This window comes from Pezoporus wallicus, unplaced genomic scaffold, assembly GCF_028554395.1.
Source record: "Pezoporus wallicus isolate ANWC-B61680 ecotype Strahan unplaced genomic scaffold, APGP_CSIRO_Pwel_v1 contig_2492, whole genome shotgun sequence".
Lineage (NCBI taxonomy): Eukaryota > Metazoa > Chordata > Aves > Psittaciformes > Psittacidae > Pezoporus > Pezoporus wallicus.
This window is the reverse complement of record NW_026637796.1, coordinates 1,445,579-1,457,945: the sequence shown is the minus strand read 5'-3', so window position 1 is coordinate 1,457,945 and position 12,367 is coordinate 1,445,579. Positions and strand designations below refer to the sequence as shown.

Genomic DNA, 12,367 nt, shown 5'->3' with positions numbered 1-12,367 from the left:
AGCATGGAGGCATAGTTCAGCAATCATAATTTGACTGACTTTGGCATGGAGTATCAGTAGTTACTCACTTGTTACCTGTGTTATTTATTTTTGGATGTTGTTCAATTTCGTTATTTCCTGTTCTTTAACTCAAAAGCTGAATGATGGCTAGGCTCACTACCTGTGCCTTTCTATCATCTGATATCAGATCCTTATGTCAAATCTCATTTTTCTCATGGGGATGGCCTGCAAAGCAGAGTTTTAACCAACATGTCAGAAGACTAGGCTCTTATAAATTATCAAAATGTTTTGGCTGAAGGGCAAGTGTTAAATCTCCTCCTGTCCAAAACACTTTTTTTTTGATTGTAGGGTGAATTTCTGGATAGTGATTAGTTTAGAAGATAGATATGGATCTATAGTCTGGACTTTGAAATATAGTAGTAAACAGTACAGCTCTTATGTGATAGAGCTTGTTTATAACACAGTGGAGCTTGTCTGTAGCCATATACAGGTGTGTCATACTCATATAGTCACAGTATATTCGATGTCATATATCTTCTCAGGTTTGCTTCACTGCTGTCAAGCTGTTATGAACCAGTGTTTGTGTATGGTTGTGGGGCACTACTTTAGCAAAGCCAGATACTAATAAAGAGTTACTATCTGTCATATATTAGTCCTTCAAACTCAATCAGGAATCGAGAAACCGCTAGAATATTAGCATACTCCTGTTCTGAGCCCAAGGCTGTAGTACTAGCCTTGGTAGTAATGTACATTAGGTAGTAATGCAGATTACTGCATTGTGTTGTACAGTGCACAGCAAATAGTGCTGTTTGCATTTGCATTTGCATTTGAAGGATGCCCACCGCATTGAGAGTCCCCTTTCCAACCCTGTGCTTGATCCAGTGGCTTGATTGCCATGAAAGAAGCACATGAGATCGAATGTGTGGTTCTTTGGCAGGGAATTGGGTCTCCTCTTTCCTTGTGCAGTCTGTTGTCCTGAGAGGCCAGAAGGAGAAGGGAGGCAAAATAACAAGCTGTTTTCCTTCCTGGCTCTCAGTGGAAGCATCCTGTGGAATCTGGCAGCTGGAGGAAGGAAGAGTTGCTGTTTGTCTGCTCCAGCTCTGAGGGTCAAAGAGCAGAGCTTCGTAGCCTAAGCTTCACCATAGTGAAGTAGGAGCCTGCCCCGGAGACTGTTGGAAAACACAGCAGAAAAGGCACTGGGGTTAGAGGTCTGTTAGGAAAATTATTTGTATGTGTAAGTGGAAGAATGGTGGGTGAAGAGAAGGGAAGAATTTAGCAGTGACACTTCAGGATGCAAGGGAGCCATTTAATCATCTTTCTTAATGTCTCATTGTCATTCCTTGTTCTTTGAACTTCTCCATTTTCTCTCTCTTCTTGACATCAAGTTCGAATTTCCATGCACTAATGACACTGAGCAAATCTCATTCCATCTGGTTTCTGTATTCTAATTAATTTTTCTTTCACCTCTCTTATTCCCTCATCTATGATAGAAGCCTCTTTTTTTACCTGAGGTTGTCAGTTTAATTGCAGTTCCTCTGAGTTGTTTACAGGCCGTTTCCTCTCAACGTATTGACCTCTGGAGGACACCTACTGTGACTTTGAGTTCTACAAGGCATCTAATTGTTCCTAAAGCTGAAACTCAGTAGGAGACCTTTCTGGGTCCAGCATGGGAAGGATTTGAACTTGTATGCAAATGTATTTTTTGCTTGGAATCTAAGTACTTATCTCCATTGATGCAGCATGTTGCAGGAAAAGGCTTGATTAAACTAGATGCTATACAAATGCGTGTCAGAAAGCATTCCGCCTTCCCAAAGGAGCATATTGTCTCTTTACAGCATGTTGTTTTATTGACGTGTGATCCTCCTTGCTTGCTTATTGTCTGCATCTGTCTCTTATTTACACTGTTGTATCTGAAAGGTAAGGATCAGATACATGGAGATTCCTTAAAAAGAGGATAATCAGGTGTGTTGTAATAGATAATGGAGAGGAGGATGTAAGAGAGAAATGTGAGCAAACATTTTTTGCATGCTTGTTGCAGAAGGGACATGGATTCTTGACAGTGCATAAGCATGCAAAACCCTTTTATTGTTTTAAAATGCTGTATAGGGATCCACAGGCCTGTATGAGACCCTGCTAAAGGGAGTGCAAATGCCCACAGTCTGACACCTTCTGTACCAGCGTAGACCCGGGTGCTGTTTCTGCAGGGGCTGGAGCTGGGTGTGCAAGAATAACTTGCAAATCTGCTGGGAATTCTGGTCCATTGCAGGCTTCAGATCCACAGTCTTTGCTATCTCTATGGTAAATTTGCCTTAAAAAACATTTTTGAGAACATCATAGACTAATTCAGGAGACCCCGAAACATCACAGCTAATCTCTGATTCCATTAAAAACAAAATGTAAATGAATGGAAAACATACTTAACCTAGAAACTGATAGCTGAAGTCTAGTTACATACTAAAAGCTCAAAGTTTTTCAGTTTTTTTATTGCAGTGAACTCATAGTTGTTCTTTTGGGTGTTATAACTCACTATTTCTTTGTTGCCAAAACCACCCTTCTTGGAAATGCTGCATTTGATGCTCTCAAGCTTCAGTAGGATTGGCAGGCATAAGGTTGAAAAATAACAGCAGTTTTTACTGAATAATCACTTAGTTATAGCTCTTAAAAACTAAGCATATAAACAAACCTAACCAGCTCAGTAAATAGTCATTGATTTTCATTTAAGAAGTATATATAAACAAAATTTAATGGAGCGTTGTGTTATTTTGTACATGCCCTTTATGTCCAGGCTTCTGAAAATTATTTCCAGATTATTATATTTCAGAAAATGGTGATGGTACCTGTAGTAAAGTCTGATTGAAGTAAAAATAAGTTAATCATATATACCCTAGCTTATCTGGGAGAAAAACTAGGTTAATTGTACATACCCTGGCTTATCTGGGAGAAGAAGTCCCAGCATATATGACTTAGATAGCTATTTTCCTTTGTGCCTAAAACATTAGGCACGGTGTGTCGGCTTTTTCTTTAAGGCTTTCATATTCTTCCAGTGGGGTGGAGGGGGGAAGGAAAGATGTCTTAAGACACCATGAAGGAAAATCAGACTCTTTCCCTGGTGGTATTCTTGTATTTACTGTAGTGCAGGTTTAAAAAGCAAATTGGATTCGGGCAAATTATGCTTGTGTATTTAAAACCTGCGGTTTAGAATTGAATGACGTAATATACCTGTCCAACAGTGAAATTTGAACCTGAAGATGACCTTGTAGGGCTGTTGTCATTGGTGTATACAAGAGTCAACATGCTTAATAAACTTATTACCATATTCCTTTATGGAAGAAAGTGATGGAAGACTGTTGTAGTGTTGTTCTAAGTGAAGGCTAAGGAATTGGACCACCCTAGCTGATGGAGAGTGTATGCAAAGCAGCTCAAAGCCATCTATTCCAGCTGTTTCTGAAGCTGTTGTGAACAGAGATGCGATGAGGGAGAGGGGCAGCAGTTCCCTTTGGAGCACCATGGGCTAGTGTTGTTTGTTGCTTTGAATGAAATCTCAGTCCTTCAGAGATACCTAAGAAAGAAGTTGCCTTTGGCTAGTTTGAGAGCAAGCTCTCCACATTGCTAACTGGAGTTCCTGTGCATTGCAACATAGCAAGGTGAAGGCAGGCAGATTCATATTGCTGCTCTGTCCTCTGAGCCTGAGCCAGGCTGATCTTCCCCATAACTATCTCCAGCAACTGTGTTCAACAGTATTTTGAAAGGGCAGCTGAGGCCACAAAATAAGTGGTGTGTAGAGCAGGCTTGCAGGGCTTTAAAATGTTTTAAAAAACAGCTATTTATAACACTACCATTCCTTTTTTTTTGATATTATAGAAACTCAATGCAACCCCTGAGCTGTTTAGATTTTCTTTCTTAATGTCAGTCTGCTTAATCTTTTGTGATACTCTCTTTTTCTCTTGGTATAGCAAGGTGTGCTATATGAAAGGAAATGCAAGATATTTGCGGCCTACAAAAGTACTGCATGGAGCAGTGTGCTGCTTAATATCCAACTTCCTAAATTATCAATAAATGCAATTTTCACTTTTAAATGTGAGAGTCGCCTAACTCTTGCCATCTGTCCTTTCAGTTTGCTTAAGAGTATTGACTGTTACAAGTTAAAATAAGCTTAATCTTTCTGGGCACCAGCTGTCAAGGGTCTTTATTGTAATCTTCAGTAACATCAAGGCTGTGTTGGTATCAGTCACATTTCTGACCAAAGCAGATGGCAGTGTGTTGCAGCATGCCAGCATCATTGAGTACTGATACTGTCACTGTAGCTACTGTATGTCAGCATTGGCATACAGGGCTTATTCTGGGAGGAGGTGAAGGTTAGTTAGGGAAAGAATCAAGAATGGATGTGTGTGAGAAGAAAAGCGGTTAAGAATATTAGGGCAAGCAGCCTCAGTTATTACTCAGCTCTTTTTAAAAAAACAGAGCCATTAAGAAGAAAAAGTGACAAATCTCTGCTCTTTTAGGATCATCAGTGTTGGCCAGGGATCAGGTATCTGCATCAAATATCTTTCTTTGAAGTGTCCAAGAAGTTTAATACTGCCATTTACAGTACTACATTCACTGCATCTAGTATGTTAAACTAGTTCTTACTGGTTCTTCTGGCTGTAGCTTAAATGCTGATTTTTTTGTGTGTGAAGTCCTTGCTGATTTATTACTTGTATATGATAAGTTTTATATATAGCAAGGCTTTGCCGAATCTAACAGCAGCCTTGAGCGTATATGATAACTGTGCTTGTTTTATGACCTGAAGATGCGTGCTGCCAGTGCCCTCTCCTCCCCTGATGCATCAAGAGCTTTATTTAATTCTGCTCTGTGTTAGTAAAAAGCCAACATGCGAAGACAACGGAAACATCCCAGACATCATCCTTCGCAAGGACAACCCCTTCATGACATGTTACCAAGGGAAGGATTCTGGTTCAGAAGATGAAGCATCCAGCAGAATTCCTGATTTAGAAAAGGATGACTTTGCCATCCGGAGAGCCAGAATGAATCAACCCAAACACATAGTTCAATTTGACTCCTTTTTAATTGGATCTTACACAAGTAAAGATAAAGGTAAACTGGAAGATGCTAAAAAGCCATTGCAGGTGGAAAAGCAGGAACATGCAAGGTGTGCATTCATAGTCTTTTTCTTTCTATTATAATGCTTAATTTCAAATGGCTCATTGCTGTGTAGGATAAAAGCTGTTTTGGCTACAAAAAAGAAAAAAAAATAGAGGGTAAAATAAATGCAGAGGCTTTACTATAAAGTGAAACGAACAAATAAAAAAGATGTAGATTACTAACTGTATGGTTTTTGTTAGGACCAGGAACATAAATTGTCACATTAATGTGACACTAGACAATTCTGTTATCTAAGCTCATGAGACACTTCATGAGCCTGAATACCAGAGAATAAACTTAGAAGTTATATTTCTGCATCTCATCTCTTTTGCTGAACATTTTCAATACATATGTTTGCATGCATTGTTTAATCTAATGCCCTTCTAATACTCTGCATAAAACATAGATTTAGATAAGGCTTTAGTTAAGGCACTGAGTACGTATGCCTGCTCTTCTGCACTGAATTGCACATAGTTGCGCATAGTCCTAATGTTTCTTACACAGCATTGTTCTTGGCAGCAGACCATGGGTTACAAGGTTTCAGCCTAGAAAATCTCTTCTTTCTTCTGCTCAGTGATACCGACCTTTAAGAAGTCACTGAACACAAGTATCTACTAGACACAGTTCTTCAGGAAACAAGTATATTTGTTCTATTTGTGCAAAGAGGACTGATCCTAGATAAAAACACTATCTATACATTACGGTGGACCTTGACTGTAATAACTGATACGTTCAGAAAGCTTCTCTTAATATTTAGTAGCTCTTTTCAGTAATGCAATGTGTGCCTTCAGTTGCTGGAATTTGATTACATTACCATTTTCTAATGACTAGTTTGGCCCAGCATCTGAAGAGCACATAACCAAATTTTAATATTCTAATGCTAATGACATGACTCTAAGATCAAAGAACTTCTGTAGTATGTTTGCGAGCAAAACTTGAATCACTTTGCTAACAATATGAAAATGAGATATTTGTAACTATTTAAGAGAAAGCTTATTGCAGAAATGCTTGCTACAGTAATAACATTAAGATTTTTCTTGCTAGGAATAGAAGTCAGATTAAGAAGTGGTCTCAACAGTGCATGAGCAGGGTAGCATAGATGAGAGAGTTCAGCTTCAAATGTTTATTTCCTAAAATTAATGTAAAACTAATCTTACAAATTCAGTTTTATCTTCTTGTGCTCTGAATCTCTTACACTGACACTGATGTATCATTGCTTCTTTGAAATATCTTTCTTGCTGAACTGGAATGTGCATTAAATTAGAAGAAGACGGGTGCACATGGCATCAGTAAGGCAAATAGTGACAAGCAAAGAAAATCCACTTCTGCAAACTGAGAAGACTGAGTCAGAGGAGGAACAGCAGGTGAAAGAGCCTGATACTGAAAGAGATGATTTGGCTGAACAGAAATGCCAAAGCACCCTTTCTCAGCTACGAGAAGATGCAATTTTTGTGAATGCCTCTATAACAAAAGCAGATCTGAAGACCTGGAAAAGATTGAAACTGTCAGGGGAGCCCAGGTATGGTTTCTGCCTGTGGTCAGGATTGGCACCTTGGGAAGCATGTTTAGTTTGTCACAACCCAATGTGTGTGCTTGTGGTTTTAAACTTGAAGAATGCCTTGACGACAACCAGTCCTTACCTATTTCAGTTTTCAGAAGTCCAAAATCTGCATAGGGATGCCATCTATCATGAGATGAATGTGTATCTATCATTTGGAACACCATACTAGTTTCATAGTTACTTCCCTGGTGGACACTCTGAATGTCATGTCAGAAAGGGCCCTCTTGCCTTGTGGCTCAACCCACTTTGAAGCTGCTCAAAGTTGAACAGCACAAAGGTCCAAGTGGCACCACTAACTCAGTAGCACAATGCTGCTGCTAACAAAGCTATCTTCAGGACTTGGGACATTATACCTTAGGGGTATTACCTGAAGATCAGCATCTCCTTGCATTAATGTGGCTATACTGCTTTTGAGACCTGAGTTAATGTATCTTCATGGCCTTGTACTCCAGTGCTGAGTAAATACACCAGCACTGTTTGTCACGGCAGCAGGGGTTTCAGGAGCCTTGTTGTATGTTGTAGATGTGCTCTTATTGTAAACCAAACCTCTGTGAAAGGAGCCAGTATAAAGCCCTTCTTCTTAACTGTTTCCCTGTGGAGATGGGCTATAACGTATGCAGGTGACTTGTGGCTCCAGTAGGAAAGGATATCAACTCCTAGCCTTCCTATTTAGGCACATGCCATTTTTCAATTAAAGGTGGCCATCTGTTCATTCTCCTAAAAATGCAGTTACTGTGTGTAATTTTAGCTTTAATACAATCAAAACTCAGTCATTGTCTTGTCTTAAAGATTTTAGAAGTTTCTTCTTTACTTTTGAGATGTTTCATTAAAATCAAGATTCAGCCCCCTTGGTTTAGGATGAGTGACTTGCCCTTGCTAGTACTCTCATTCTGCTGGAACTCTGCTATGACAGGGTGGGAGTACTGGTGTTGTGCAGCTCCACATCATGCATGGCCTGGGTCTATGTGAACAAATAAAGAAACTATGGCTGTGTTATGAAGAACTGAGTGGAATGGGCTGTGTTCTATGTTATTTCCCCTAAGGAAGAGCTTTCATGGATGTGCTCCCAGAGTTTTCCCAGCAGGTCTGCAGTATTTTTATCAGATTTTATCTGCCATTTAGGCCTCAGTATGCCACAGCTGTTTGTATCTGTCCTTGAGTTTGAAAAATAAAACCCTTCAGAACCTTAGGAGCATTGAATTTGCATTATTTGGGGTCTCATGTTGGGGGGATTCTTTTATTCCTCATTCTGACTAGTGAAGAAGATGTCAAATGTCCCAGTGACACTGTGCCACCAGCTGAAATCCCTGTGAAAGAAGCAGACCATGATGATTTTGCTGTCCGCAAAGCCAGAGCAAATAAAAAGGCTGGCAGCCCCAAGCAGAAGTTTGTGCATTTTGGGCCAGTGACTGAGATTGATCAACAGAAATGGGACAAACTCATTATTGGCAGAGTTTCATCCAAGAACAGAACAGAAGAGGAAAGCAAGAAAGATGGTGTGGAGAGTCATTCTGGTGTTGAAAGCTCTCCTTCAAACACTGTTGGCAGTCTTGGGTTTGTTGAAAACAAGGATGAAATATCTAAGCCGCAGAATGAGCTCAGGTATTTGGTGTGGCTTATGAAGCGCTGCTGAGCTGGAAATGAGACCTGTTCTTGCCAGATGCTGATCTGCATGGGGGTGGACTGCAGCACAGACCTAAGAGCTGTTTATGTGCACGGCCTTGTTCAGAAGTCATCTGGTGCCTTCACAGTATCTTAACATGTTTAGGGTTATGCAAAACAACGCTCTGCAAAGGTCTTCTGAGAGCTTGCCTCAAAATTTCTGATGGTGGTGAAATCAATAGTGTCTGAGTCTGAGCTGTTGTTCAAGCTTTTCCTGCTTCTTGAATTCCAGCAGCTTTGCTCTGCCTGCTCCCAGCACATTAGGAATTTATCATTCAGCTTGCTGGCCTTTCGGATGTTCAGAAAATACCTTCTTAAAACGTAATGGATTTTCTTTTTGAAGATGTAATGCTGAAACCAGGGTGTATTAGTGCTCTGTGCTTCTGGCGTTTATATGGTGAAGAATTACAACTCTGGGAAGTTAACATATTAACAGAGCTTACATTTCTTTAGCTTTTCTTTAATCGCTTAGTCTGTGGCTGTAGCAAGATTTTTTTAATGAATGCTTTTAGCAAGCAGTTCATTCAGTTAAGTTTGTGTGTTTATGAAACATTTGCAGACTGAGGTGAAGGACTCCTCTTCTTACCTTTCATTTGATCTGAGAATGTTTTTTCTATCTCATGCCTCTTCTCAATCTCATCACTAGTGAGGTAGCCAAATCAAGTACAGATGACTCTTGCAGGAGAATGCCATCACCTGTCCCAACTTCTGACACCACCTCTGAGAAACAAACCCCATGCTGTTTGAGCAAACAGCAAGAAAGCACCGAGGAAGAATGCGACAAGCATTTACCAGACATTGAGAGAGATGATATGTTGGTTAGAAGGATGGGAACTTTTCAGAGGCGTATCCCTAGTCAAGTTCCCATACATTGCCCACCCCTGTTAGTAGCTCCTCATCTGCTGCAGCAGCAGCAAGGGGCGGCAGTAGCTCGTGAGGAGGATTCGAAGATTCCACAGGAAGCAGAAAGGTCAGAGAACAGAAGCTGATCCCTCTGAGCTTCATGCCTGGTTTTTGTGTGGTGTTAGCTTGGATCAGTCAGCAATGTTGTTCCATTCTTCACACGGCTTTTAAGGATGTGTTTTACTCATTCATCATGGCATGTGTTCTGTTTTATGAAATTACTTACAAGAATGTATCCTATGAACATAAAACAGTCTGTTTTCTCTCATAATGTTTAAGTACTTCAGTTGTTAATTGCTGTTCAGCATGAAAACAGTCTTTCATCTTTTGGGGGGATTTCTTTTGCAATCCGTGGTGCTTTGTCCAGACTTTTATGCCAGCTTTGAGGTGAATAATTCCTCACATACATTATTACGCAATCCCCAACTTCTAACAAATCACCTACATAAGTGTGGCATTTGACATAATTTCCTCACTCCCTGCACTGTAGCTAAAGATGCCTGCCTAGCTGTCCATCACTCTGCAACTGTGTTTTGAGTAACAGTACTCCATGTTGCCTGAGCATCTGCCTTTGGGCTGTACTGGTGAGCACTATCATGGAACAGTATCACTTGTCTCTCTGAGCAGTACTGTCACACGAGAAGAGGGCCAAGAACAGCTAGAAATCCTTCAGCTACAGAGCGGCGGAACAGAAGACAAAGTGAAATTACCAGACCCACAAAGAGATGACATGCTGGCTAGAAGAACTGGAGCTTTTCTAAAACAGCCTGGGCCCAGTGTTAAGCAGTTTCTTCCCATGCCATTTTCAAAACAGGAGAATAAGCAGGGCACAGCTAGAGAACTTGAGAAGAAGACTACGAGGTAAGAAAGTTGTGCTTCTCTCTTTCCTTTGTGGCTGTTTGGCAAGATCTTGATCTAGAAGAGTTGTTGGCCTAGCAGCAGTTTTTTCCATGCTTGCCTAGATTCTGTGCCAACTCTTTCTGCCCAGAAAAAGGCAGTGCAGGGTTTGTGGCCCTTTTGGTAGAGCTCTGTAAAGACTCAGAACAGAGCTGTACTAGATGCAAAATTCAAACAGCATGTGGACGTGGATATAGATAGCAAGATTGTGTTACGCTTGCAGAGGTTTCTGGTTAAATGTGAGCTAATAATTACAAATGTTTCTAGCTAGAAATAGAAGTGCTGGATATGGTAGGTTAGGTACTTGTCTGTGGCTTAGCTGGTGCCGGTGGCTTCCAAACAGGAAATACTCAGATCCCTCCTGGTAATGCTTAGTGTTTAGAAAAACACCTTTGTTCAGATGTGTGAGGCTATGTGGGGGAGTTGGCAGTTTAAGCCTTTCAAGAACAGTTGTTGGCTGGTTGAGCCACATGGAAACAGGAGTGGAAAGGTTCTTACTCATCAACCTCTTCAAAGCACATGAGGAGACAGGCATCCATGTGCTTGTGCATGCACAGGTGAAGCACTAGTGTATAGGTCAGCCAGAAGGAAAACTGTCACCTACCATAGAATTGAACAGTGATTTGGTGTTAAGAAGACCTTAAGTTTAATAGCTTAGTTAAAATATGTGCTTAATACTTTAACTATTGGTGGTGTCCAGGACAGTTTATGTTTCTGACTTAGAGGATTAGAAGTACAAGCATTTGACTCTCTACTAAAATTACACTTTTTGCACCTGCCTCGCATAGCTTGTCACCGATCAGCTATATGGGTTTGTGGGTATGTTTGATTTTTGCTTGTTTTTTGGTTGGGTTTTTTTTTTTGTTAACTTACAGTTGTGCTTTTCATTATGTGATTTTTCCAATGTTGCTTAATACATCTCTTTGCACGGCTGCCTTTGGCTCACTTAGGCCTGAAAAATGTTCCCAAGTCTGCAGTAATAGCTCTGGAAAACCTATAACACAACCGGCACAAGAAGAGCAGCAGGGGCAGGAAAAATACAATCTCCCTCCTGCAGGACAAGATGAGACTATTTGTACTGCCCAAGTGGGTGAAGGTAGCCTAAATGAAGTCCACCTTGATCAAATGCCTAAGCTTCAGGAGGTTCCTGAGGAAAACAAAATGGAAACATTGTCATCCAAGGATGAGCACCTACAAACGTGAGCTCTCTATGGTGTGAATCACTCAGCTTGTACACCCCTGTGTGCACACTTCCGAATTCAGATTGTGCATTGCCTGGTGTGTTTTCAGTCCAAACTAAAATACTGTATGTCAGTAATACACTTTCTGGAAACAAACAGAATAGTTGTATAATGCATATTCTTTTGAAATATTGACATGAAAGTTAATTGAAAGGAAATATTTGATTACAGTATACGTTGAATTGCAAAAATGGTTTATGAATAGCAGAGGTTCAGCTGGACTCTGATCAGTTAGAGATGTGTATCTTGCTTCTCTGTGACTAGAAAATGTTGCAGTGTCAACTTTTGTACTTGATGTTCTTTTATGATAGATCTCAGATACAAATATGTGGTTTGCATGGTTCTAAACAAGACTGTCACTTAAGTGAATGACACTGATTTGTACATTACCAGTACCTTTGCTCAGCTACACACACATCCCCAAAGGAACCCCAGCAACAACAACAAAAAAAGAAATCTTGTGTCTTGCTTTCTGCCTATAATATTTGTGTCTTCCATACTGATTCTGAGCTGTGCTGTGGAATGTAACTGTTAAGTTTTGTCTCCATTCATTGCATGTGTGGCACTTAATGCAAATGTTAATATATTATCTATTTCCAATAACTCTTTTCTACACCCATTTTAGGTATACTTCAACAGATTTTTATAATCGGGGCATTAGTATAGGGTCAGGGAGGGACGGGTGGTGTTCTTACATAGTTTGACTTTCAGGTGATTAGGTAAGTCTTGTTTGCTGAATACACAGTTCCTGATCAGTATGATTTTTTTTTTGCCAGCTTTACTAATACAGGTTGGATGGTCAAGTGACAGTTACCCAAATTGTATGGATCTAGTTGCAATTACTGCTTAATGTATTTATCAACACTCTAATTTTATATTTGGTCTTGTAGATTCGGCCCCAGAACTGCTGTGTCTGATGACGCAGAGTAAGTTGTCTTGTGTCCACAAGATTCTATTTTAA

The 12,367-nt window shown here is 40.2% G+C and overlaps 1 protein-coding gene across 5 annotated transcripts in view; it reads left to right on the top strand.

The window, feature by feature from the left end:
- The window catches only part of LIMCH1 (LIM and calponin homology domains 1), a 179,288-nt gene that overhangs the window by 120,096 nt on the left and 46,825 nt on the right, over positions 1–12,367 (top strand). For 3 of the 5 annotated variants that reach the window (XM_057407513.1, XM_057407512.1, XM_057407515.1), the window contains 7 exons: positions 4,859–5,149; positions 6,407–6,661; positions 7,961–8,305; positions 9,012–9,335; positions 9,896–10,129; positions 11,116–11,364; positions 12,297–12,332. In XM_057407513.1, the coding sequence (XP_057263496.1) occupies positions 4,859–5,149; positions 6,407–6,661; positions 7,961–8,305; positions 9,012–9,335; positions 9,896–10,129; positions 11,116–11,364; positions 12,297–12,332 (1,734 nt within the window). The remainder of the gene's footprint in view (positions 1–4,858; positions 5,150–6,406; positions 6,662–7,960; positions 8,306–9,011; positions 9,336–9,895; positions 10,130–11,115; positions 11,365–12,296; positions 12,333–12,367) is intronic. The other 2 variants (XM_057407514.1, XM_057407516.1) reach the window with 2 other exon arrangements.